This window comes from Salmo salar, chromosome ssa15 (assembly GCF_905237065.1).
Source record: "Salmo salar chromosome ssa15, Ssal_v3.1, whole genome shotgun sequence".
Taxonomy (NCBI): Eukaryota; Metazoa; Chordata; class Actinopteri; order Salmoniformes; family Salmonidae; genus Salmo; species Salmo salar.
The window spans coordinates 25,812,236-25,839,348 of NC_059456.1; the positions used below are offsets into that span (position 1 = coordinate 25,812,236).

The 27,113-nt window shown below is 43.2% G+C and overlaps 1 protein-coding gene across 1 annotated transcript; it reads right to left on the minus strand.

Annotated features, from left to right (window-relative positions):
- Positions 1 to 10,807: 10,807 nt before the first annotated feature.
- LOC123727305 (non-classical arabinogalactan protein 31-like) lies at positions 10,808 to 25,358 on the minus strand. Its single transcript, XM_045696063.1, has 2 exons — positions 25,291 to 25,358; positions 10,808 to 11,339 (listed from the first exon to the last, which is right to left on the minus strand). Exons 1-2 carry the CDS (start codon positions 25,356 to 25,358, stop codon positions 10,808 to 10,810), a joined length of 600 nt encoding a protein of 199 aa, XP_045552019.1.
- Between the last annotated feature and the right edge of the window lie 1,755 nt (positions 25,359 to 27,113).

Genomic DNA, 27,113 nt, shown 5'->3' on the forward strand with positions numbered 1-27,113 from the left:
AAAGCTTTTTTGAAATCGGACACTGTGGTTGGATTAACAATACGTTTAGTTTTAAAACGGTGTATAATACTTGTATGTTTGAGGAATTTTAATTATGGGATTTCTGTTGTTTTGAATTTGTCGCCCTGCAATTTCACTGGCTGTTGTCGAGGTGGGAAGCTAGCAAAGTTGCTGGATATAGGCGGGAACTGGAACATGCTGTCGAACACATTGTTCCAGAGAATCCCAAACATGCTCAATGGGTAACATATCTGGTGAGTAAGCAGGCCATGGAAGAACTGAAACATTTTCAGATTCCAGGAATTGTGTACAGATCCTTGCGACATAAGGCCGTGCGTTATCATGCTGAAACATGAGGTGATGGCGGCCGCTGAATGGCACGACTATGGGCCTCAAGATCTCGTCACGGTATTTCTGTGCATTCAAATTGCCATTGATAAAATGCATTTGTGTTCATTGTCCATAGCTTATGCCTGCCCATACCATAACCCTACCGCCACCATGGGGCACTCTGTTCACAACGTTGACATCAGCAAACCGCTCGCCCACAAGACGCCGTACTCTTCAGCATGCCAGTGGCCATGAAAGGTGGGAATTTGCCCACTGAAGTCAGTTATGATACTGAACTGCAGTCAGGTCAAGACCTTGATGAGGACGACGAGCACGCAAATGAGCTTTCCTGAGACGGTTTCTGAAAGTGTGCACAATTTACTAGGTTGTGCAAACCCACAGTTTCAGCAGCTGTCCGGGTGGCTGGTCTCAGATGATCCCGCAGGTGAAGAAGGGCGATGGGCTGGCGTTGTTACACGTGGTCTGCGGTTGTGAGGCCAGTTGGACGTACTGCCGAATTCTCTAAAATGATGTTGGAGGCGGCATATGGTAGAGAAGTTAACATTAAATCATCTGGCAAAAGCTCTGGTGGACATTCCTGCAGTCAGCATGCAATTGCACACTGCCTCAAAACTTGAGACATCTGTGGCATTGTGTTTTGTGACAAAACTGAACATTTTAGAGTCCCCTTTTATTGTCCCCAGAACAAGGTGCACCTGTGTAATGATCATGCTGTTTTATCATCTTCTTGATATGTCACACCTGTCAGGTGAATGGATTATCTTGGCAAAGGAGAAATGCTCACTAACAGGGATGGAAACAAATTTGCGCATACAATTTGAGAGAAATAAGCTTTTTGTGCGTATGGAACATTTCTGGGATCTTTTATATCAGCTCATGAAACATGGGACCAACACTTTACATGTTGTATTTATATTTTTGTTCATTAGCAATGAGTTGTCGTTTTCAAAACTGTTATAAACTCTGCAGGAGGGGTAAAAGGGATGTGCTTTTTTGATAGATCCATATAAAATGCTAAATGAAGCACTTCCATTCTAATCAAGTGGGATTGTCTTCTAGTATCGCACTCCTAATGCTCTGCAGAACAGAGCTGAGAAAAACAGAACCCTGGGGAATGGCATCTCCATTTGGAACTATCCACAGAGACATCCAACAGGCATACCTAAACACATGTCAAACTATACTGCAATGCTTAGTGAATGCATGCCATATGCTCCCTGATCTTGTGCTTAGAATTGATCCTGGAGAATACATGCATGAATGATCGGTAACACTTTATGAATGATCGGTAACACTTTATTTGGATAGTAGATGCTCTACACACTATTTACAGTAACATTTCATACTAACTATCAACTAACTCTAACCTTGCCATAATTCTAAACCGAACCCTAACCGTAGCCTAGCAAGCAGTTGCTTATCAACAGAGAGTTTGTTGATAGTATAACCATCTGGACTCTCCAAATAAAGTGTGCAAATCATTTTTGGGGTAGAACACCAGAATATTGGAACTACATAGTAGTACACTGTCCAAGATGTTTATTTATTTATTTATTTCACCTTTATTTAACCAGGTAGGCAAGTTGAGAACAAGTTCTCATTTACAATTGCGACCTAGCCAAGATAAAGCAAAGCAGTTTGACACATACAACAACACAGTGTTACACATGGAGTAAAACAAACATACAGTCAATAATACAGTAGAAAAATAAGTCTATATACAATGTGAGCAAATGAGGTGAGATAAGGGAGGGAAAGGCATAAAAAAGGCCATGGTGGCGAAGTACATATAATATAGCAAGTAAAACACTGGAATGGTAGATTTGCAGTGGAAGAAAGTGCAAAGTAGAAATAAAAATAATGGGGTGCAAAGGAGCAAAATAAAAAAATAAATAAATAAATACAGTAGGGGAAGTGGTAGTTTGGTAGTTGTTTGGGCTAAATTATAGATGGGCTATGTACAGGTGCAGTAATCTGTGAGCTGCTCTGACAGCTGGTGCTTAAAGCTAGTGAGGGAGATAAGTGTTTCCAGTTTCAGAGATTGAGTGTCAGGGTAGCTAACATTGGGTCATAGCCTTCCCCAGATTGAAACTCTGGGTGATTCTCAACTACAAATCTTCTCTTTTCTGAATTTCAATTTGTGCAGATTTTCTGTAACCTTGTTAGGCAAAGGTTTTGGAAAGACTTCGGAGAGCACTTGTTCACACGCCCTTTGGGGGGTGTCTGCATCAGTAGGGATGGAGTCGGAAGGATGGAGCCAGAAGGATGGAGTCGGAAGGATGGAGAAACTTAGTAGGTCTACAAACACCCAAGCTCTCCCCACTAGCATGTCTTATGAATATTCAACGTATTCCTAAGCCCCATGCGCTGCATTTACGGGAAATCCCTACGAGCTATTTAAATAGTACTACCGTTAATTACTACCAGTTGAAAAACGAAGATCATTGGCCTGTGCTACTCAGTCTCAGTACCTTCCAGCTGCTAATTAAATAACTTGCCGCACAGTTTCCTGTGAATAAATTACTGCTGGGAAATAATTTATTTTCATATAAAAAATGATACCACATTGAGTGAACTAACAAACGCTGGTGTGATGTACAGTACCATACGACCTATACAACAAGTAGAAGCAAAGATTATTCTTGCCAGTGCCACCATACAAAATACACTCCATTCAGAATACCAATACTTCTCGTTCCAACCAATACTAATTAAAAGCAATGCTATGGTTGTTCAGATATTTATACTTTGCCCTTTCTTCTGCTAAGATATACAGTACTTTAATAATACTGTAATAATACTGTACATTTGATAATACTCATCTTGGAAATCTTCATCTATGCATTAATGATCCAAATATTGTGTCTGTGAAACTATTTATGCATTCCGCTGGAGTTCTATTACCATACAAAATTATCAAACACACAAACACATATTTCTAATATTGGTTTTCAGTGTTGGCTGTTTGTTTCTTATTTACTTTGAACAAAACTACACCTTGTGAAATCTGTGCTGTGTTTGGCATCTTTGTGTACTGAAGAGACAACGCAGTATCAGAAGAGTAAATACGTTGTGAGTTTCATCAAAGGAGGATGAAATCAGCCTGTGGAATAAAGAGAAAAATATAGAAGGTCCTTATTGTTGGTATTTCCGGGCTACTGTTGGATGAAAAAAATATTGTGATTCCCAAAACCTTCATGTTGGTCTACAATGGGATACATTTGAATATTATATTGTGGGAATAAGAGTTTACTACTTACTTTAGGACCACTAGTGTCAAACTAGTTCATTATGCATTACTCATTTCGGATAGGGCCAACTGCTGATTGGATGGGGTCACATATTGCAGAACTGGGTTCATTCCGAGCTTCTTTTATCCTGACAATAGCGTTCAGCCATTGTCTCAGACAAAATGTGATGTGAGGCGACTAAACTATAACACATTTTTCAGTGCAGCGACAGGGTTATTTAATTAAGTTACACAACCAATTGACCCTCTTAATTAAATCAAATCAAATGTTATTTGTCACAACCGCCGAATACAAAAGGTGTAGACCTTCCAGTGAAATCCTTACTCACAAGCCCTCAACCAACAATGCTGTTTTAAGAAAAATAACTAAAAAAAATAAGAAATAAAGTAACAAATAATTAAAGAGCAGCAGTAAAATAACAATAGCGAGGCTATATACAAGGGAATACCGGAACAGAGTCAATGTGCGGAGGCACCGGTTAGTCAAGTTTATTGAGGTAATATATACATGTGAGTAGAGTTATTAAAGTGACTTATGCATAGATAATAACAACAGAGAGTACCAGCAGCATAAAGGGGGGGGGGCATACAAGTAGTCTGGGTAGCCATTTGATTAGCTGTTCAGGAGTCTTATGGCTTGGAGGTAGAAGCTGTTTAGAAGCCTCTGGGACCTAGACTTGGTGCTCCGGTAGCACTTGCTGTGTGGTAGCAGAGAGAACAGCCTATGACTAGGGTGGCTGGAGTCTTTTACAATTTTTTGGGCCTTCCTCCGACACCGCCTGGTATGGAGGTCCTGGATGGCAGGAAGCTTAGCCCCTGTGATGTACTGGGCCGTACGCACTACCCTCTGTAGTGCCTTGCGGTCGGAGGCTGAGCAGTTGCCATTCCAGGCAGTGATGCAACCAGTCAGGATGCTCTCGATGGTGCAGCTGTAGAACCTTTTGAGGATCTGAGGATCCATGCCAAATCTTTTCAGTCTCCTGAGGGGGAATAGATTTTGTTGTGCCCTCTTCCTTACTGTCTTGTTGTGCTTGGACCATGTTAGTTTGTTGGTCATGTGGACAAGGAACTCCACTACAGCCCCGTCGATGAGAATGGGGGCGTGCTCGGTCCTCCTTTTCCTGTAGTCCACAATCATCTCCTTCGTCTTGATCACGTTGAGGGAGAGGTTTTTGTCCTGGCACCACACGGCCAGGTCTCTGACCTCCTCCCTATATGCTGTCTCGTCGTTGTTGGATGATAAGGCTACCACTGTTGTGTCATCTGCAAATGTAATGATGGTGTTGGAGCCGTGCAGTCATGAGTGAACAAGGGGTACAGGAGGGGACTGAGCACACACCCCTGAGGGGCCCCCGTGTTAAGGATCAGCTTGGCGGCTGTGTTGTTACCTACCCTTACCACCTGGGGGCAGCCCGTCAGGAAGTCCAGGATCCAGTTGCAGAGGGAGGTGTTTAGTCCCAGGGTCCTTAGCTTAGTGATGAGCTTTGAGGGCACTATGTTGTTGAATGCTGAGCTGTAGTCAATGAATAGCTTTCTCACATAGGTGTCCCTTTTGTCCAGGTGTGAAAGGGCAGTGTGGAGTGCAATAGAGATTGCATCATCTGTGGATCTGTTAGGGCAGTATGCAAATTGGAGTGGGTCTAGGGTTTCTGGGATAATGGTGTTGATGTGAGCCATTACCAGCCTTTCAAAGCACTTCATGGCTACAGATGTGAGTGCTACGGGTCTGTAGTCATTTAGGCAGGTTACCTTAGTGTTCTTGGTCACAGGGACTATGGTGGTCAGCTTGAAACATGTTGGCATTACTGACTCAGACAGGGAGAGGTTGAAAATGGAACTAAGCTGGGAATGTGTGTGGACTGTGTTAGGGCCTTTGCTTGCCCTAAATTGTTGATGGGCACAACTCAACTTGCTCTTTTATGTTTGAATGTACAGGAGGTGCAGGCAGCCAGTAATCTGGACCGGCAGTGACTCAGGATCTAGCCCCTCGGAATTGACTGTCACAGTGGTCATTCCGTCAGGAAGCCGGGGTTGTGTCGATGTTTCCCTGCATGCACTGCTGCTCTAAGGCCAATAGGAAGGAGGCAGGTGTTCTGTCCTATGCGCCTGGCCAGTGTTTGATTAGCCCTGTGACTGGTTTGCCGGATTAAGCCGGCTAATTGGACTGAAGTGGACATTTCGTGAAGTCATCATGATCGTCTGGCGGGTCGTAATGGGTTAATATCCAGTTAATATCTGTGATCATTACCGTATGTGCTTTGGTGAACACATTCTGTGGGTAAGCAGATATCCAGACGTGAGGTAAGTGGAACCACAATGGACATTCTCTTACTGTACGTAGCTATTCATAAAAATCTTAAATAATGTGGAATTGACCCTGGAATAACGAGTGAGGGTGAGTTGAATTAGGGTTCATGAATGCAAGTAAAGGAATCCAACAGAGTTTTATAAATATTCATGCATAATTTATGTTTTGTGTGGACCCCAGGAAGAGTAGCTGCTACTTTAGCAGCTAATGGGGATCCTAATAAAATACTTAATACTTTAGTACGCAAGTGGGACGGGTGTGGCTTCACACATTTTCAAAGAATGAGAATCATTTAGGCCTAGATTTTCAATCAGATCAAGCGTTAACCAGTGATAGCCCTTCATCGCTGTTGTTTTGGCGCTGTCGGAGGTGTAACTGTGTTACTGTCAAATCGATGAGCAGCTGCTCTTGATCGTTGTCAAGAAGCCATACCCGTCTCACACCCTATGGGCCCTGATCAAAAGTATTGCTTTTAGGTATTAGGGTGCCATTCAGACGTTTATACACAGTCCACACAGTCCACCATTTCCTCCTCAACTTCCCTCCTCTCCTCTGATGTATACACTGCTGCTGTGGAGAGAGACATATGGCCCGGATATCTCAATATAATCACAATCACCACTTCCAGTCACTTCCACATGATTTCATTAGTTTGTTCGCAGTATGATCTGGACAACAGGGTGGGTAACAACAGATGAAATTAACCTTGGTTAGACACAAAGGGGCCTGATTGATATTTTATGATTGCAAAAGGTTTTCGTCACGGATGCTGAAGACTGTAAGACTGGGCCCGTTACAAATCATTGTAGAAAGAAGAAACGGCAAAAGGTGGTTCAGAATATATGTCATTTCCGTACTCATGACCTTTCTATAAAACGTAGAATATGAGTATTTGATTGGATATTAGATCATTTGGACTTTAATCATATTTCAAATGATTATTTTATTTGAAGATATTTGTAACAATGAGACGTAATGAACATTGATATTGCCATTTCTGACTGACCCAAGGGGCATCGTCGTTTCTTATGAAGAACCATCATGTTTCATAGAAAAAGAAGCCTGATTTGATTCCACAATTCAATTTCTTCCCTGTGTCATTATTGGGAAGCACAATCATTACATCAGCACATGTAGTCTGGCCCCAAATAACACCACTTTCAGAATTTCAGATATTTCTCTCAGTAATATTGCTTCCCTTCAACATTCTATTCCCAAGGAAGTCCCCCAATAAGCATTTGAGCTCAGAAGCGGTATCCTTTTGATTTAGTTGTTACGCCGAATGCAATCCCCTTCCTGTCCCAGATGAGCTAAATCTTTAATTCCAGCTGTTTGCTCTCAATTTGTATTCATATGATCCACAGTTAAGCCAGATGTTTATATAAGCATTCATAGGAGATAGCGGGACATAAGATGCATTATATAGTCATCGAGGCATCAGCATGGCTGACAATCTCACAATAGGCTAATGACACAATCGCTACAACATGGCGATGACATTAAGGCTAATGTGGCTTTGTGTGCTTTCATAATATTCTCCAGAGCAGATGAGGGAGAGAGATCAGTGATGTCCTGCCTTGGTCTCTTACATTTACCTCGCAGAGTCCTGCCTCTTGACACATTGTCCAAATTAGTGGCTGTTAATATTCCACTGCATCAGCAAGTAGTGGCCGCTTACGCTTCAAAATTAAAAATGGTAATGGAATTTACCCCAATGCCATGGTGTAAAAAAGCTAGAACATTATATCACCCATCAGTTTTAATGAACCTCTTCTATGTTGCAAAGAGCGAGAGTGTCGCTTTGATTTACTTCAGCTGTTTGAGCAAAAGCACCAGTGTCACATTGATCACAGGAACAGGGGAGCCGTGAGTGAATGCGAAATTGAGTCACAAATGGAACCTGTGTCAAAAACAATGAGTCAGTCAATCGTCAACTTAATGGAAATATGTTTGGAAGGCGAGTGGAAATGATAGAGAAGTTAATGAGATTTGAATCAGTAGATGAGGGGAAAGGATAAAGGAGAACAAAGTCTTTGTATAGGTTATATTTGGTCCTCTGCCTGTTGTGTGCTCCTTAAACAGACTAGCTATATTTAATTGAATGCATGTGCAGTAGCAGTCAAAAGTTTGGACACACCTACTCATTCCAGGGTTTTTCTTAATTTTAACTTTTTTCTACATTGTAGAATAGTGAACACATCACACCTATGAAATAACACATCTGGAATCATGTAGTAACCAAAAAAGTGTATATTTATATTTGAGATTCTTCAAAGTAGCCACGCTTTGCCATGATGACAGCTTTGCACACTCTTGGCATTCTCTCAACCAGCTTTATGAGGTAGTTACCTGGAATGCATTTCAATGAAGAGGTGTGCCTTGTTAAACGTTCATTTGGGGAATTTATTTCCTTCTTAATGCATTTGAGCCAATCAGTTGTGTTGTATACAGAAGATAGCCCTATTTGGTAAAAGACAAAGAACAGCTCAAATAAGCAAAGAGAAACGACAGTCCATCATTACTTTAAGACATTTTAAGAACGTTTTTTCAAATGCAGTCGCAAAAACCATGAAGCGCTATGATGAAACTGGCTCTCATGAGGACCGCCACAGGAAAGGAAGACCCAGAGTTACCTCTGCTGCAGAGGATACGTTCATTAGAGTTAACTGCACCTCAGAATGCAGACCAAATAAATGCTTCACAGAGTTCAAGTAACAGACATCTCAACATCATCAACTGTTCAGAGGAGACTGTGTGAATCAGGCCTTCATGGTCGAATTACTGCAGAAAAACACCACTAAAGGACACCAATAAGAAGAAGAGACCTGCTTGGGCCAAGAAACACGAGCAATGGACATTAGACCGGTAGAAATCCGTCCTTTGGTCTGATGATGTCCAAATTTTAGATTTTTGGTTCCAATGTGAACGGATGATCTCTGCATGTGTGGTTCCCACTGTGAAGCATGGAGGAGGAGGTGTGATGGCGTGGGGGTGCTTTGCTGGTGACTCTGTCAGTGATTTATTTAGAATTTAAGGCACATTTAACCAGCATGGCTAACACAGCATTCTGCAGTGATACGCCATCCCATCTGGTTTGCACTTAGTGGGACTATGACCCAAAACACACCTCCAGGCTGTGTAAGGACTATTTGACCAAGGAGAGTGATGGAGTGCTGCATTAGATGACCTGGCCTCCACAATCACCCGACCTCAACCCAATTGAGATGGTTTGGGATGAGTTGGACCGCAGAGTGAAGGAAAAGCAACCAACAAGTGCTCAGCGTATCTGGGAACTCCTTCAAGACTGATGGAAAAGTTTTTCCTCATAAAGATGGTTGAGAGAATGCCAAGAGGATGCAAAGCTGTCATCAAGGTAAAGGGTGGCTACTTTGAAGAATCTAAAATAAAAAATATATTTTGATTTGTTTAACACTTTTTTAGTTACTACATGACTCCTTATGTGTTATTTCATTGTTTTGATGTCTTCACAATTGTTCTACAATGTAGAAAATAGTCAAAATAAAGAAAAACTTTTAACTGGTACTGTATATCCAATTGAAGTTAAGAATAAATGCGTTCCCATGATAAGCATGAGGCCTGCAGAATCCCTGCTTCTTCCTCTTTCTCTCTCCCTCTCTCTCTGTCTGTCTCTATCTTTCTCTCTCTCTTTGTCTCTCTCTGTCTATCTGCATCTCTCTCTCTCTTCTCTTTTTCCCCATTTCTCCCTCACTCATTCAACGCCATTAGAAGGATTCACAACAGCGTTCAAGTACAAACAAACTCACTGATGAAAATACAAGACTTCACATTCTACAAGCAACCAACCAACCAAGCCATACTGCTGTAGAATATCATCCATCTGAAAGCTGTCCTTACCCCGGCATTCACCAATTACACTGCATCGCTCTGCACCACAGACCACCAGTATTCTCTCATATAAATCAACTCCTATGTATTTAATAATTAACAACTGCTGCTTTGGATGGCTTTCATATCATTGATCCTGCCGGGTAAGCCTGAGGTGGATTGACGGATGGCCGAGGACAAGTCTGCATACGAACAACACCACGACCGAGGTGTCGTTGACATAATTACAGAAACAGCGTGTGTGTCTGCTGAAGCGGGAAGTGACATGTCCCCCTCCAACAGCCTGTTTAGTGATCACTGGTCATAGAGACAGCCTGTGTAGTGGTCACTGGTCATAGAGACAGCCTGTGTAGCGGTCACTGGTCATAGAGACAGCCTGTGTAGCGGTCACTGGTCATAGAGACAGCCTGTTTAGTGATCACTGGTCATAGAGACAGCCTGTGTAGTGGTCACTGGTCATAGAGACAGCCTGTGTAGTGGTCACTGGTCATAGAGACAGCCTGTTTAGTGATCACTGGTCATAGAGACAGCCTGTGTAGTGGTCACTGGTCATAGAGACAGCCTGTCTAGTGGTCACTGGTCATAGAGACAGCCTGTCTAGTGATCACTGGTCACAGAGACAGCCTGTGTAGTGGTCACTGGTCATAGAGACAGCCTGTGTAGTGGTCACTGGTCATAGAGACAGCCTGTCTAGTGGTCACTGGTCATAGAGACAGCCTGTCTAGTGGTCACTGGTCATAGAGACAGCCTGTGTAGTGGTCACTGGTCATATAGACAGCCTGTGTAGTGGTCACTGGTCATAGAGACAGCCTGTGTAGTGGTCACTGGTCATAGAGACAGCCTGTCTAGTGGTCACTGGTCATAGAGACAGCCTGTCTAGTGGTCACTGGTCATAGAGACAACCTGTGTAGTGGTCACTGGTCATAGAGACATCCTGTCTAGTGGTCACTGGTCATAGAGACAGCCTGTCTAGTGGTCACTGGTCATAGAGACAGCCTGTCTAGTGGTCACTGGTCATAGAGACAACCTGTCTAGTGGTCACTGATCATAGAGATAGTGGAAGGCTGAATGGACAGTGGTTGTCTGGTGGGAGGCTGGATGGACACTGGTTGTCTGGTGGGAGGCTGGATGGACACTGGTTGTCTGGTGGGAGGCTGGATGGACACTGGTTGTCTGGTGGGAGGCTGGATGGACACTGGTTGTCTGGTGGGAGGCTGGATGGACACTGGTTGTCTGGTGGGAGGCTGGATGAACACTGGTTGTCTGGTGGGAGGCTGGGTGGACACTGGTTGTCTGGTGGGAGGCTGGGTGGACACTGGTTGTCTGGTGGGAGGCTGGGTGGACACTGGTTGTCTGGTGGGAGGCTGGATGGACACTGGTTGTCTGGTGGGAGGCTGGATGGACACTGGTTGTCTGGTGGGAGGCTGGATGGACACTGGTTGTCTGGTGGGAGGCTGGATGAACACTGGTTGTCTGGTGGGAGGCTGGGTGGACACTGGTTGTCTGGTGGGAGGCTGGATGGACACTGGTTGTCTGGTGGGAGGCTGGATGGACACTGGTTGTCTGGTGGGAGGCTGGGTGGACACTTGTAGTCTGGTGGGAGGCTAGATGCTTTGATCTGTAAAGCCATGGGCAGCCTGTCATATACTACAGACGAGGGATTATGGCTGTGTGCTTGTGTGCGCGTGTGTGTGTGTGTGTGTGTGTGTGTGTGTGTGTGTGTGTGTGTGTGTGTGTGTGTGTGTGTGTGTGTGTGTGTGTGTGTGTGTGTGTGTGTGTGTGTGTGTGTCTGTGTGAGAAAGAGAGTGTGGGTGCTTATGTGTGAGGTTCTAGTCTGGCAACAACAGTGGGGGACTCAGACTTCAACACACAGGATGGGCTGCTGGCCTCTCTAGCCCTGTGAACTTGCCAGGAAACCACTGGAGTATATTTATATCGTTTTTCCCAATTGTTTACACACTAAAACTGGCCCATGAGGCACAATGACCCGAACCTGTAACTCATTTAGTAGAACCATTCACCAAATCTGCAATACTACTGGCACATGTTTTGCTTACACTCAGATTGCAATTCTATAACAAACATTTAGCAAAACACAACACACAATTCTCTACCTTTACCTTCACAACTAAAATATATTGGGTGTGTCATAATGGTGGGTGTAGCTGGTGTATGCAGCCAGGCGCAGCAGAGCAGAGAATTGGGAGCAACGTAACTTTACTCAGAATAATGAATGGTGCAAGGTAAAACACTACACTTTCCCAAACACACAAACATCAACTTTTACGCACGGGCAAAAAACAGCACCCGTCAAAATAACCAGTCACCAACATTACCGAACATGACATAAAACAATCCCACACAACACCATGGGGGAAACAGAGGGTTAAATACATGAACAATAATTATGGGAATGAAAAACAGGTGTGTAGAAACAAAGACAAAACAAATGGAAAATGAAAAGTGGATCGGCGATGGCTAGTAGACCGGCGACGCTGACCGCCGCGCGCCGCCTGAACAAGGAGAGGAACCGACTTCGGCTGAAGTCGTGACAGTGTGCAAATGAAATGCAGCACAATTCAACAAGCTAAGCTCAATTACCAATTGATAATTTTCTCTTCATATGTGCAAACACTAATTGCGTAAATGTTGACTTTGCAATCGGACCCTTGGTATGGATAAAAATGGCCACAGGTGAGTATTCCTGTGTTTGGAGAACAATGGAAGCAAACTTGGCAGAGAGAGGTAGCGGTAGAGGTAAAGGTGGAGGTGGTGGTGAAGGACGAGGTAGAGGTGGAGGTAGAAGTAGAGGTGGAGGTGGTGATAGAGGTAGAGGTGGAGGTGAAGGTGGAGGTGGAGGTGGCGGTAGAGGTGGTGGTGGAGGTAGAAGTGGAGGGGGAGGTAGAAGTAGAGGTGGAGGTGGTGGTAGAGGTGGAGGTGTAGGTGGGGGTAGAGGTAAAGGTGGAGGTGGAGGTAGAGGTAGAGGTGGTGGTGGAGGTAGAAGTGGAGGTGGAGGTAGAAGTATAAGTGGGGTGGTGGTAGAGGTAGAGGTGGAGGTGTTGGTAGAGGTGGAGGTGTTGGTAGAGGTGGAGGTGTTGGTAGAGGTAGAGGTGGGGGTGGAGGTAGAGGTGGAGGTGTAGGTGGGGGTAGAACTGGAGGTGGAGGTAGACGTAGAGGTGGAGGTGGTGGTAGAGGTGGAGGTGTAGGTGGGGGTAGAGGTAGAGGTGGAGGTGTAGGTGGGGGTAGAACTGGAGGTGGAGGTAGACGTAGAGGTGGAGGTGGTGGTAGAGGTAGAGGTGTAGGTGTAGGTGGGGGTAGAAGTGGAGGTGAAGATAGAAGTGGAGGTGGAGGTAGAGGTGGAGGAAGACCAAGAACAAGGAGAGTATTCTCAGATGAAATTCGGGCGACTATAGTGGACCATGTGGTCAACCCCGGTTTGACCTTGAGAGAGGCTGGGCAGAGAGTGCAGCCCAATCTGAGCCGCTTCACTGTAGCATCCATCATCCAGACGTTCCAAAATGCAGGCATTGGACCTCTCTACTACTTTTACTACTTGACAGTAGTACAACATAAAGCACAGTAAAGACTGTAGATTCCAATACATACTGTAGGGGGAAAAAAGTTAATGTTTAATATATTAATGAAATTGGGAGCTATGCTACTTTGTAACATGTTTATCTTGTACATTTTTATATTTTACATTTTAGTCATTTAGCAGACACTCTTATCCAGAGCGACTTACAGTAGTGAATGTATACATTTCCTGTACTGGTCCCCCGTGGGAATCGAACCCACAACCCTGGCGTTGCAAACACCATGCTCTGCCAACTGAGCCACACGGGATATTGTATTATTGTAGTGTTTAATGTAGTGCAGGCTATTTTGTTTTTGAAGAACTGAAAGACGACCACCACATGCACCACTGGTCAAAAGTTTGGACACACCTACTCCTTCAAGGGTTTTTCTTTATTTTTACTATTTTCTACATTGTAGACTAATAGTGAATACATCAAAACTATGAAATAACACATTTGGAATCATGTAGTAACCAAGAAATTGTTAAACAAATCAAAAGATGTTTTATATTTGAGATTCTTCAAACAGCCACCTGTTGCCTTGATGACAGCTTTGCACACTCTTGACATTCTCTCAACCAGCTTCACCTAGAATGCTTTTCCAACAGTCTTGAAGGAGTTCCCCGATATGCTGAGCAATTATTGGCTGCTTTTCCTTCGCTCTGCGGTCCAACTCATCCCAAACCATCTCAATTTGGTTGAGGTTGGGGGATTGTGGAGGCCAGGTCATCCGATGCAGCACTCCATCACTCTCCTTCTTGGTAAAATAGCCCTTACACAGCCTGAGGTGTGTTTTGGGTCATTGTCCTGTTGAAAAACATATGATAGTCCCACTAAGCCCAGATGGGATGGTATATCGCTGCAGAATGCTATGGTAGCCATGCTGGTTAAGTGTGCCTTGAATTATAAATAACCACAGACAGTGTCACCAGCAAAGCACCCCCACACCATCACACCTCCTCCTCCATGCTTTACGGTGGGAAATACACATGCAACCCCAAATCCGTAAACATGGGCATCCTCATAGATATCATCCTAACTAACTCGCCCTCCAAATACACCTCTGCTGTTTTCAACCAAGATCTCAGCGATCACTGCCTCATTGCCTGCATCCGTAATGGGTCTGCGGTCAAACGACCACCCCTCATCACTGTCAAACGCTCCCTAAAACACTTCATCGAACAGGCCTTTCTAATCGACATGGCCGGGGTATCCTGGAATGACATTGACCTCATCCCGTCAGTAGTTGATGCCTGGTTATTCTTTAAAAGTGCCTTCCTCACCATCTTAAATAAGCATGCTCCATTCAAAAAAATTAGAACTAGGAATAGATATAGCCCTTGGTTCACACCAGGCCTGTCTGCCCTTGACCAGCACAAAAACATTCTGTGGCATTCTGCATTAGCATCGAATAGCCCCCGTGATATGCAACTTTTCAGGGAAGTTAGGAACCAACATACACAGGCAGTTAGGAAAGCCAAGGCTAGCTTTTTCAAACAGAAATTTGCATCCTGCAGTACAAACTCAAAAAAGTTCTGGGACACTGTAAAGTCCATGGAGAATAAGAGCACCTCTGTCACATGTATTGCCGTGTTGAAGGGAGGACCAATACGCAGCAGGAATGTGGATGGTCATCTTTTAATTAGATATAATGAAGCATACACAAAAAACAAGAAAACAAGAACGACGAAGGACAGTTTCACAGGCTAAAGCAATAATACTTAGCAGTGCAAAATGTAACTACCCACAAATGACAAACCAAACACACACCTACTTATAGGACTCCCAATCAGAGGCAACTAGAAACACCTGCCTCCAATTGAGAGTCCAGCACCCAAACCTACACATAGAAAAACTAACCTAGAACATACTAATTCAGAAACATACACCCAAAACCCAGGAACCCATAAATAACACACCCCTCTAAACCACACACAAAAAAAACCACCATACAAAACAAACATACCTCTGCCACGCCCTGACCAAATATAATACAAATAATACCTAAATACTGGTCAGGACGTGACAACCTCCTCCCAGCTGCCCACTGCACCGAGGCTAGGAAACACTGTCACTACCGATAAATCCACAATAATTGAGAATTTCAATAAGCATTTTTCTAAGGCTGGCCATGCTTTCCACCTGGCTACCCATACCCCGGTCAACAGCCCTGCGCTCCCCACAGCAACTCGCCCAAACCTCCCCCATTTCTCCTTCACTGAAATCCAGATAGCTGATGTTCTGAAAGAGCTGAAAAATCGGGACCCCTACAAATCAGCCGGGCTAGATAAGCTGGATCCTCTCTTTCTAAAATGATCTGCCAAAATTATTGCAACTCCTATTACTAGCCTGTTCAACCTCTCTTTCATATCGTCTGAGATTCCCATAGATTGGAAAGCTGCCGCGGTCATCCCCCTCTTCAAAGGGGGAGACACTCTAGACCCAAACTGCTACAGACCTAAATCTATTCTACCCTGCCTTTCTAAGGTCTTTGAAAGCCAAGTTAACCTCTCATGGCTAGGGGGCAGTATTTTCACGGCTGGATAAAAAACGTACCCAATTTAATCTGGTTACTAATCCTACCCAGTAACTAGAATATGCATATACTTATTATATATGGATAGAAAACACCCTAAAGTTTCTAAAACTGTTTGAATGGTGTCTGTGAGTATAACAGAACTCAAATGGCAGGTCAAAACCTGAGAGATTCCTTTACAGGAAGTGGCCTGTCTGACCATTTCTGGAACTTCTTTGCCATCTCTATCTTTTACTAAGGATCTCTGCTCTAACGTGACACTTCCTACATCGTCCATAGGCGCTCAGAGCCCGGGAAAAACCTGAATGTCGTCATCCCAGCCCCAGGCTGAAACACATTATCGCCTTTCTCAAGTGGCCGATCAAGGGACTGTGGGCTTAGGCGCGTGACCTGGCCGCCCCCGTCTTTGTGATTTTTTCCTCTGTTTGCCGAAAAGGAGATTCCCGGTCGGAATATTATCGCTTTTCTACGAGAAAAATGGCATAAAAATTGATTTTAAACAGCGGTTGACATGCTTCGAAGTACGGTAATGGAATATTTAGAATTTTTTTGTCACGAATTGCGCCATGCGCATGACCCTTATTTACCATTTCGGATAGTGTCTGGGACGCACGAACAAAACGCCGTTATTCGGATATAACGATGGATTATTTTGGACCAAACCAACATTTGTTATTGAAGTGGCAGTCCTGGGAGTGCATTCTGACGAAGACAACAAAAGGTAATCAAACTTTTATAATAGTAAATCTGATATTGGTGAGTGCTAAACTTGCCGGGTGTCTAAATAGCTAGCCCGTGATGGCTGGGCTATGTACTTAGAATATTGCAAAATGTGCTTTCACCAAAAAGCTATTTTAAAATCGGACATATCGAGTGCATAGAGGAGGTCTGTATCTATAATTCTTAAAATAATTGTTATGCTTTTTGTGAACGTTTATTGTGAATAATTTAGTAAATTATTAGCAAATTCCTCCGGAAGTTTGCGGGGGGTATGCTAGTTCTGAACGTCACATGCTAATGTAAAAAGCTGTTTTTTGATATAAATATGAACTTCATTGAACAAAACATGCATGTATTGTATAACATAATGTCCTAGGTGTGTCATCTGATGAAGATCATCAAAGGTTAGTGCTGCATTTAGCTGTCTTCTGGGTTTTTGTGACATTATATGCTAGCTTGAAAAATGGGTGTCTGATTATTTCTGGCTTGGTACTCTGCTGACATAATCTAATGTTTTGCTTTCGCTGTAAAGCCTTTTTGAAATCGGACAGTGTGGTTAGATAAAGGAGAGTCTTGTCTTTAAAATGCTGTGAAATAGTCATATGTTTGAAAAATGGAAGTTTTTGTATTTTTGAGGAATTTGTAATTCGCGCCACGCCTATCATTGGATATTGGAGCAGGTGTTCCGCTAGCGGAACGTCTAGATATAAGAGGTTAACAAACAGATTACCGACCATTTCGAATCTCACCGTACCTTCTCTGCTATGCAATCTGGTTTCAGAGCTGGTCATGGGTGCACCTCACCCACGCTCAAGGTCATAAACGATATCATAACCGCCATTGATAAGAGACATTACTGTGCAGCCGTATTCATCGAGCTGTCTAAGGCTTTCGACTCTGTCAATCACAACATTCTTATTGGCAGACTCAACAGCCTTGGTTTCTCAATGATTGCCTCGATTGGTTCACCAACTACTTCTCCGATAAAGTTCAGTAAGTCAAATCGGAGGGCCTGTTGTCCGGACCTCTGGCAGTCTCTATGGGGGTGCCACAGGGTTCAGTTCACGGGCCGACTCTCTTCTCTGTATACGCCAATGATGACGCTATCGCTGCTGAGGATTCTTTGATCCACCTCTACGCAGACGACACCATTCTGTATACCTCTGGCCCTTCTTTGGACACTCTGTTAACCTGTCTGGGCTAGGGGGCAGTATTTTCACGGCCGGATGAAAAACATACCCAATTTAAACAGGTTACAACTCTGGCCCGGAAACGAGAATATGTATATTATTAGTAGATTTGGATAGAAAACACTCTGAAGTTTCTAAAACTGTTTGAATGGTGTCAGTGAGTATAACATAACTCATATGGCAGGCAGAAACCTGAGAAAAATTCAACCAGGAAGTGGAGGATCTGAGAATTGTAGTTCTTCTTTCTAGTCCCTTTCGAAACTACAGTGTCTGTGGGGTCACGTTGCACTTCCTAAGGCTTCCATTGGTGTCAAAAGCCTTCAGAAAGTTGTTTCAGCATTCTCCTGTCACTGGGCAGATAATAGGAACTCAGTTACTGAGTGGACTGCCTGGCAACAAAGGGATTGGATATGCTCGATCCCGCGAGTGCGCCGTTCCTTCTTTTTCTCCTTGAATGAATACGCTATTGTCCGGTTGGAATATTATCGGAATTTTACGTTAAAAATACCATAAAGATTGATTATAAACAGCGTTTGACATGCTTCTAAGTACGGTAATGGAACATTTTGACTTTTCGTCTCTGGTACCGCACTCGCGCGTTATGCCTTTGGATAGTGCTCTGAACGCACAAACAAAACGGAGGTATTTGGACATAAATATGGATTATTTCGAACAAAAACCAAATTTCTTGTGGAAGTAGCAGTCCTGGGAGTGCATTCTGATGAAGATCAGCAAAGGTAAGAGAATATTTCTAATACTAATTCTGAGTTTAGGTGGCCCCGAACTTGGCGGGTGTCTGTATAGCTTGCTGTGATGGCTGAGCTATGTACTCAAAATTTTGAAAAATTTGCTTTCTCCGTAAAGCTATTTCAAAATATGACACAGCGGTTGCATCCAGGAGTAGTCTATCTATAATTCTTTAAATAATTGTTATATATTTTGTCAACGTTAATGATGAGTATTTTTGTAAATTGATGGGCACATTCACTGGAAGTTTTGGTGGGAATACATTTTCTGAACATCACACGCCAATGTAAAATGCTGTTTTTGGATATAAATATGAACTTTATCGAACAAAACATACATGTATTGTGTAACATAATGTCCTAGGAGTGTCATCTGATGAAGATCGTCAAAGGTTAGTGCTTCATTTAGCTGTGTTTTGGATTTTATTGACACACGTCCTTGCTTGGAAAATGGCTGTGTGATTATTTTTGTCTATGTACTCTCCTAACATAATCTAATGTTTTGCTTTCGCTGTAAAGCCTTTTTGAAATTGGACAATGTGGTTACATCAAGGAGAAGTGTATCTTTAAAATGGTGTAAAATAGTTGTATGTTTGAGAAAGTTGAATTATGACATTTTGTTGTTTTAGAATTTGCCGTCCTGATATTTCACTTGCTGAGTCCCGCAGGTGGGACGCTAGCGTCCCACGTAGCCCATAGAAGTTAACTAACCTCCAGATGAGCTTCAATGCCATACAACTCTCCTTCCGTGGCCTCCTACTGCTCTTAAATGCAAGTAAAACTAAATGCATGCTCTTCAACCGAACGCTGCCCACACCTGCCCGTCCGTCCAGCATCACTACTCTGTACAATTCTGACTTAGAATATGTGGACAACTACAAATACCTAGGTGTCTGGTTAAACTGTAAACTCTCCTTCCAGACTCACATTAAACATCTCCAATCCAAAATTAAATCTAGAATCGGCTTCCTATTTCGCAACAAAGCATCCTTCACTCATGCTACCAAACATACCCTCGTAAAACTGACTCTCCTACCGATCCTCAACTTCATTCATTCATTCATTCATTTACAAAATAGCCTCCAACACTCTACTCAACAAATTGGATGCAGTCTATCAAAGTGCCATCCGTTTTGTCACCAAAGCCCCATATAGAGTGGGGGGAAAAAGTATTTGATCCCCTGCTGATTTTGTATGTTTGCCCACTTACAAAGAAATGATCAGTCTATAATTTTAATAGTAGGTTTATTTGAACAGTGAGAGACAGAATAACAACAAAAAATCCAGAAAAACGCATGTCAAAAATTTTATAAAATGATTTGCATTTTAATGAGGGAAATAAGTATTTGACCCCTCTGCAAAACATGACTTAGTACTTGGTGGCAAAACCCTTGTTGGCAATCACAGAGGTCAGACATTTCTTGTAGTTGGCCACCAGGTTTGCACACATCTCAGGAGGGATTTTGTCCCACTCCTCTTTGCAGATCTTTTCCAAATCATTAAGGTTTCGAGGCTGACGTTTGGCAACTCGAACCTTCAGCTCCCTCCACAGATTTTCTATGGGATTAAGGTCTGGAGACTGGCTAGGCCACTCCAGGACCTTAATGTGCTTCTTCTTGAACCACTCCTTTGTTGCCTTGGCCGTGTGTTTTGGGTCATTGTCATGCTGGAATACCCATCCACGACCCATTTTCAATGCCCTGGCTGAGGGAAGGAGGTTCACGCCCAAGATTTGACGGTACATTACCCCGTCCATCGTCCCTTTGATGCAGTGAAGTTGTCCTGTCCCCTTAGCAGAAAAACACCCCCAAAGCATAATGTTTCCACCTCCATGTTTGACGGTGGAGATGGTGTTCTTGGGGTCATAGGCAGCATTCCTCCTCATCTAAACACGGTGATTTGAGTTGATGTCAAAGAGCTCCATTTTGGTCTCATCTGACCACAACACTTTCACCAGTTGTCTTCTGAGTCATTCAGATGTTCATTGGCAAACTTCAGACGGGCATGTATATGTATTCTTGAGCAGGGGGACCTTGCGGGCGCTGCAGGATTTCAGTCCTTCACGGCATAATGTGTTACCAATTGTTTTCTTGGTGACTATGGTCCCAGCTGCCTTGAGATCATTGACAAGATCCTCCCGTGTAGTTCTGGGCTGATTCCTCACCGTTCTCATGATCATTGCAACTCCACGAGGTGAGATCTTGCATGGAGCCCCAGGCCGAGGGAGATTGACAGCTCTTTTGTGTTTCTTCCATTTGCGAATAATCGCACCAACTGTTGTCACCTTCTCACCAAGCTGCTTGGCGATGGTCTTGTAGCCCATTCCAGCCTTGTGTAGGTCTACAATCGTGTCCCTGACATCCTTGGAGAGCTCTTTGGTCTTGGCCATGGTGGAGAGTTTGGAATCTGATTGATTGCTTCTGTGGACAGGTGTCTTTTTTTACAGGTAACAAGCTGCGGTTAGGAGCACTCTCTTTAAGAGTGTGCTCCTAATCTCAGCTCGTTACCTGTATAAAAGATACCTGGGAGCCAGAAATCTTTCTGATTGAGAGGGGGTCAAATACTTATTAAAATGCAAATCAATTTATAATATTTCTGACATGCGTTTTTCTGGATATTTTTGTTGTTAGTCTGTCTCTCACTGTTCAAATAAACCTACCATTAAAATTATAGACTGATCCTTTCTTTGTCAGTGGGCAAACGTACAAAATCAGCAGGGGTTCAAATACTTTTTCCCCCCCACTGTACTACCCATCACTGCGACCTGTATGCTCTCGTTGGCTGGCCCTTGCTTCATACTCATCGCCAAACTCACTGGCTCCAGGTCAGCTACAGGTCTCTGCTAGGTAAAGCCCCGCCTTATCTCAGCTTACTGGTCACCATAGCAGCACCCACCCGTAGCACTCGCTCCAGCAGTTATATCTCACTGGTCACCCCCAAAGTCAATTCTCCCTTTGTCCGCCTCTCCTTCCAGTTCTCTGCTGCCAATGACTGGAACGAACTGCAAAAATCTCTGAAGCTGGAGACTCTTACCTCCCTCTCTAGCTTTAAGCACCAGCTGTCAGAGCAGATCACTGCACCTGTACATAGCTCATCTGTAAATAGCCCATCCAATCTTCCTCATTCCCATACTGTATTTATTTATTTATCTTGCCCATACTGTATTTATTTATTTATCTTGCTCCTTTGTACCCCAGTATCTCTACTTGCACATTCATCTTCTGCACATCCTACCATTCCAGTGTTTAATTGCTATATTGTAATTCATTTGCCACTATAGCCTATTTATTGCCTTACCTCTCTTATCCTACCTCATTTGCACATGCTCTATATAGATCTTTCTACTGTATTATTGATTGTATGTTTGTTTATTCCATGTGTAACTGTGTTGTTGTATGTGTCAAACTGCTTTGCTTTATCTTGGCCAGGTTGCAGTTGCAAATGAGAACTTGTTCTCAACTAGCCTACCTGGTTAAACGAAGGTGAAATAAAAAAATAAATGAAAAAAAATGCATGAAGTCTGTGCTGGTTGAAAAATATGTTGATGTGCAGCGCCGGCCTCAAACAATCGCATGGTATGCTTTCGCTGTAAAGCCTATTGTAAATCGGACAATGCAGTTAGATTAACCATAATTTAAGCTGTTAAACGATATAAGATACCTGTATGTTCAAAAATGTTTAATATTTCTATTATTTATTTGAATTGTGCACCCTCCAATTCGGGACGCCTAGCCTTAATGAAGAAGAAAAACAATTAGACAAATGAACGTTTAACAAGGCACACCTCTTCATCTAAAAAGTTCTGGGACATCGTAAAGTCCATGGAGAATAAGAACACCTCCTCCCAACTGCCCACTGCACTGAGGATAGGAAACTCTGTCACCACCGATAAGCCCACTATAATTGAGAATTTCAATAAGCATTTTTCTACGGCTGGCCATGCTTTCCACCTAACTACCCCTACTGCATTCAACAGCACTGCACCCCCCACAGCTACTCGCCCAAGCCTCCCCATTTCTCCTTCTCCCAAATCCATTCAGCTGATGTTCTGAAAGAGCTGCAAAATCTGGACCCCTACAAATCAGCTGGGCTTGACAATCTGGACCCTTTCTTTCTAAAATTATCTGCCGAAATTATTGCAACCCCTATTACTAGCCTGTTCAACCTCTCTTTCGTGTCGTCTGAGATTCCCATAGATTGGAAAGCAGCTGCTGTCATCCCCCTCTTCAAAGGAGGTGACACTCTTGACCCAAATTGCTACAGACCTATATCCATCCTACCCTGCCTTTCTAAGGTCTTCGAAAGCCAAGTCAACAAACAGATTACCGACCATTTCGAATCCCACCGTACCCTCTCCGCTATGCAATCTGGTTTCAGAGCTGGTCATGGGTGCACCTCAGCCACGCTCAAGGTCCTAAACGACATCGTAACCGCCATCGATAAGAAACAATACTGTGCTGCCGTATTCATTGACCTGGCCAAAGCTTTTGACTCTGTTAATCACCACATCCTCATCGGCAGACTCAGTTGCTTTGGTTTCTCAAACGATTGCGTCGCCTGGTTCACCAACTACTTCTCTGACAGAGTTCAGTGTGTCAAATCGGAGGGCCTGCTGTCTGGACCTCTGGCAGTCTCTATGGGGGTACCACAGGGTTCAATTCTTGGGCCAACTCTTTTCTCTGTATACATCAATGATGTCGCTCTTGCTGCTGGTGAATCTCTGATCCACCTCTACGCAGACGACACCATTCTGTATACTTCTGGCCCTTCTTTGGACACTGTGTTAACAACCCTCCAGACGAGCTTCAATGCCATTCAACTCTCCTTCCGTGGTCTCCAACTGCTCCTAAACACAAGTAAAACTAAATGCATGCTCTTCAACCGATCGCTACCTGCACCTGCACGCCTGTCCAGCATCACTTCTCTGGACGGTTCTAACTTAGAATTTGTGGACAACTACAAATACCTAGGTGTCTGGTTAGACTGTAAACTCTCCTTCCAGACTCACATCAATCATCTCCAATCCAAAGTTAAATCTAGAATTGGCTTCCTATTTCGCAACAAAGCATCCTTCACTCATGCTGCCAAACATACCCTCGTAAAACTGACCATCCTACCAATCCTCGACTTCGGCGATGTAATTTACAAAATAGCCTCCAATACCCTACTCAACAAGCTGGATGCAGTCTATCACAGTGCCATCCGTTTTGTCACCAAAGCCCCATATACTACCCACCACTGCGACCTGTACACTCTCGTTGGCTGGCCTTCGCTTCATAATCGTCGCCAAACACATTGGCTCCAGGTCATCTACAAGACCCTGCTAGGTAAAGTCCCCCCTTATCTCCGCTCACTGGTCACCATAGCAGCACACACCAGTAGCACGCGCTCCAGCAGCTATATCTCTCTGGTCACCCCTAAAGCCAACTCCTCCTTTGGTCATCTCTCCTTCCAGTTCTCTGCTGCCAATGACTGGAACGAACTACAAAAATCTCTGAAACTGGAAACACTTATCTCCCTCACTAGCTTTAAGCACCAGCTATCAGAGCAGCTCCCAGATCACTGCACCTGTACATAGCCCATCTATAATTTAGCCCAAACTACTACCTCTTCTCCTACTGTATTTATTTATTTAATTTATTTTGCTCCTTTCACCATATTATTTATATTTTAACTTTGAACTTTCTTCAAACTACAAATCTACCATTCCAGTGTTTTACTTGCTATACTTTATTTACTTTGCCACCATGGCCTTTTTTGCCTTTACCTCCCTTATCTCACATCATTTGCTCACATTGTATATAGTCTTATTTTTTTCTACTGCATCATTGATTGTACGTTGTTTTACTCCATGTGTAACTCTGTTTTTGTATGTTGTCGAACTGCTTTGCTTTATCTTGGCCAGGTCGCAATTGTAAATGAGAACTTGTTCTCAACTTGCCTACCTGGTTAAATAAAGGTGAAATAAAAAATAAAATAAATAAATAAATTGAAATGCATTCCAGGTAACTACCTCATGAAGCTGGTTGAGAGAATGCCAAGATTGTGCAAAGCTGTCATTAAGGCAAAGGGTGGCTACTTTGAAGAATCTCAAATATTAAATACATTTTGATTTGTTTAACACTTTTTTGGTTACTACATGATTCCATATGTGTTATTTCATAGTTTTGATGTCTTCACTATTATTCTTCAATGTAGAAAATTGTAAATATAAAGAAAAACCCTTGAAGGAGTAGGTGTGTCCAAACTTTTGACCAGTAGTGTACGTGGTAACAGAACGTGTCTATTTACAGGTGAACAGGAGGATGACATTGTGCAAATGGTAGTTGAAAATAATGCCATAAGACTGTGGGAAATTCAACAACAGATTATTGAAAACCCTGCCATCTTCCATAACATCAGAGTGAGCTTATCAACCATAGCCCGCACCCTTAAGAAACACCATCTTCGGATGAAGCAAATCTACAGAGTCCCATTTGAAAGGAATTGCCAAACAGTGAAGGATAAACGGTACGAATATGTGCAAGTAAGCAATGCAGTAGTATTAGAGACTCATTGATGTTGCCAGTGAACTTTACTATACAGCAATTACAGTATTTTCTGTTATATCAGAGAATCATGGAGTTGGATGCAAGTCCCATCCCCCACGAACTCACATTCATAGATGCGGCTGGATTCAATTTACCAAAGTTGAGGAGGAGAGAAAGGAACATCATTGGTCAACATGCCATCATTGAGGTACTGTACCTAGCCAGAGCAGGGGAAATGTCACCATATGCACAGCTATGAGCCACAATGGGGTTCTCCACCGCCATCCCACCCTTGAACCATACAACACTGCCCATCTCCTTAATTTCCTGAACACCTTACATGACAATCTTTTTCAGCCAGAGCAGAGAGGGACAGGTGATCCTGAGCAGCAAATGTATGTTCTAATTTGTGACAACGTGAGTTTGCATCGGGCTGCTCAGGTCCGCAATTGGTTCCATGACCATCCCAGGTTTACAATTCTCTATCTCCCACCATATTCCCCATTTCTCAACCACATTGAGGAGTTGTTTTCGGCATGTTGGTGGAAGGTGTATGATCGTAAACCCCATGACTGTATGGCCGTTCTCCAGGCAATGGAGGAGGCCTGTGGTGACATTCCAGCAGAGTCCTGTTAGGGGTGGATGCATCATGCCAGAAGATATTTCCCCCGCTGTCTGGCCAAGGAGAATATCGCCTGTGGTGTTGATGAAAATCTGTGGCCGGACCAAAACAACAGACATTACTGATTTTGTTTTTGCAATGGAGTATTTGTTTCTTGACTTATGATTTAGATTTTACTGTATTTTGACAGTTTCTTTATCTATTCCATACAATTGATCTCACATACAAGACAGTATTACAAATAGGCCTATTTTTCTTCCTTTGCAAATGCAAAATATATTTACTGTATGTTTGCATTTTTACTGAATGTGTGCTTACAGAATTCTGTTTGACATGTATTCAGTATATATAAACATAAAACAAAAATGTTTGCATTTGTGTTCCTTTCTTGTTTGAGTACACACAAACAACATACAGTATAACAACATAGTCTTAGTCTTTACACTGAAATAGGTTCTGATAGTAGTGTTTTGAATATCACAGTCTGAGCCCAGTTGTCACTAAGTTAGATTCATTTGATGTGTGTTTTTCATTTGTAGGCAGAGTTTCATTTTGAGCAGGGACTAGATGATTTTGGTGTGGTTTGGGGAAATTGGCTAACTATTTTCTGTTTAGAGTTTTGAGTACCTGAGATGTAGTTTCAGCGAAAGTGTGTTACCAATTGGGAAAAACTGTAATACTACTGGGATTTAGAGAGAGAGAGAGAGAGAGTGTGTGAACTACTTGCATGTCTATCTACTGTGTGTGACTGTGTGTGTATATGAGAGGGGCAAAATATTGTGTGTGTGAGTGTGTGTGGCAAAGTGTGTGTGATGTCTATCTGAATGTTATGTGTGTATTTGAGAGAGAGACTGAATGTGTGGGTGAATGTGTGTGTGTTTATGTGTGTGTGTGTGTGGGGGGGGCAAAGTGTGTGTGATGTCTATCTGAATGTTATGTGTATATTTGAGAGAGAGGCTTAGTGTGTGTGTGTGTGTGTGTGTGGTGGTGGAGAAGCCAAGAGGGATGCTATCACTGGGCTTAAAGAGAAGAACTCTTCCATTGCTGGGCAACCTTCAACCTCCCTTCACATTAGTTATGTAGGAGAACCCAAGCAGTGGGGGAGGAAGATGACAGAACATACAGATAGGGGAGGAAGATGACAGATAGGGGAGGAAGATGACAGAACACACAGATAGGGGAGGAAGATGACAGATAGGGGAGGAAGATGACAGAACATACAGATAGGGGAGGAAGATGACAGAACATACAGATAGGGGAGGAAGATGACAGAATTTACAGATAGGGAGGAAGATGACAGAACATACAGATAGGGGAGGAAGATGACAGAACATACAGATAGGGGAGGAAGATGACAGAACATACAGATAGGGGAGGAAGATGACAGAACGTACAGATGGGGAGGAAGATGACAGAAC

Excerpts from the sequence above, each read along its gene's own strand:
- LOC123727305 (XM_045696063.1), bottom strand. The coding sequence starts at position 25,358 with ATGGCGGTGGAGAACCCCATTGTGGCTCATAGCTGTGCATATGGTGAC. Across the intron at positions 11,340-25,290 it reads ATTTCCCCTGCTCTGGCTAG|ACAACCAGTGTCCATCCAGC; the intron begins GTACAGTACCTC and ends GCCTCCCACCAG.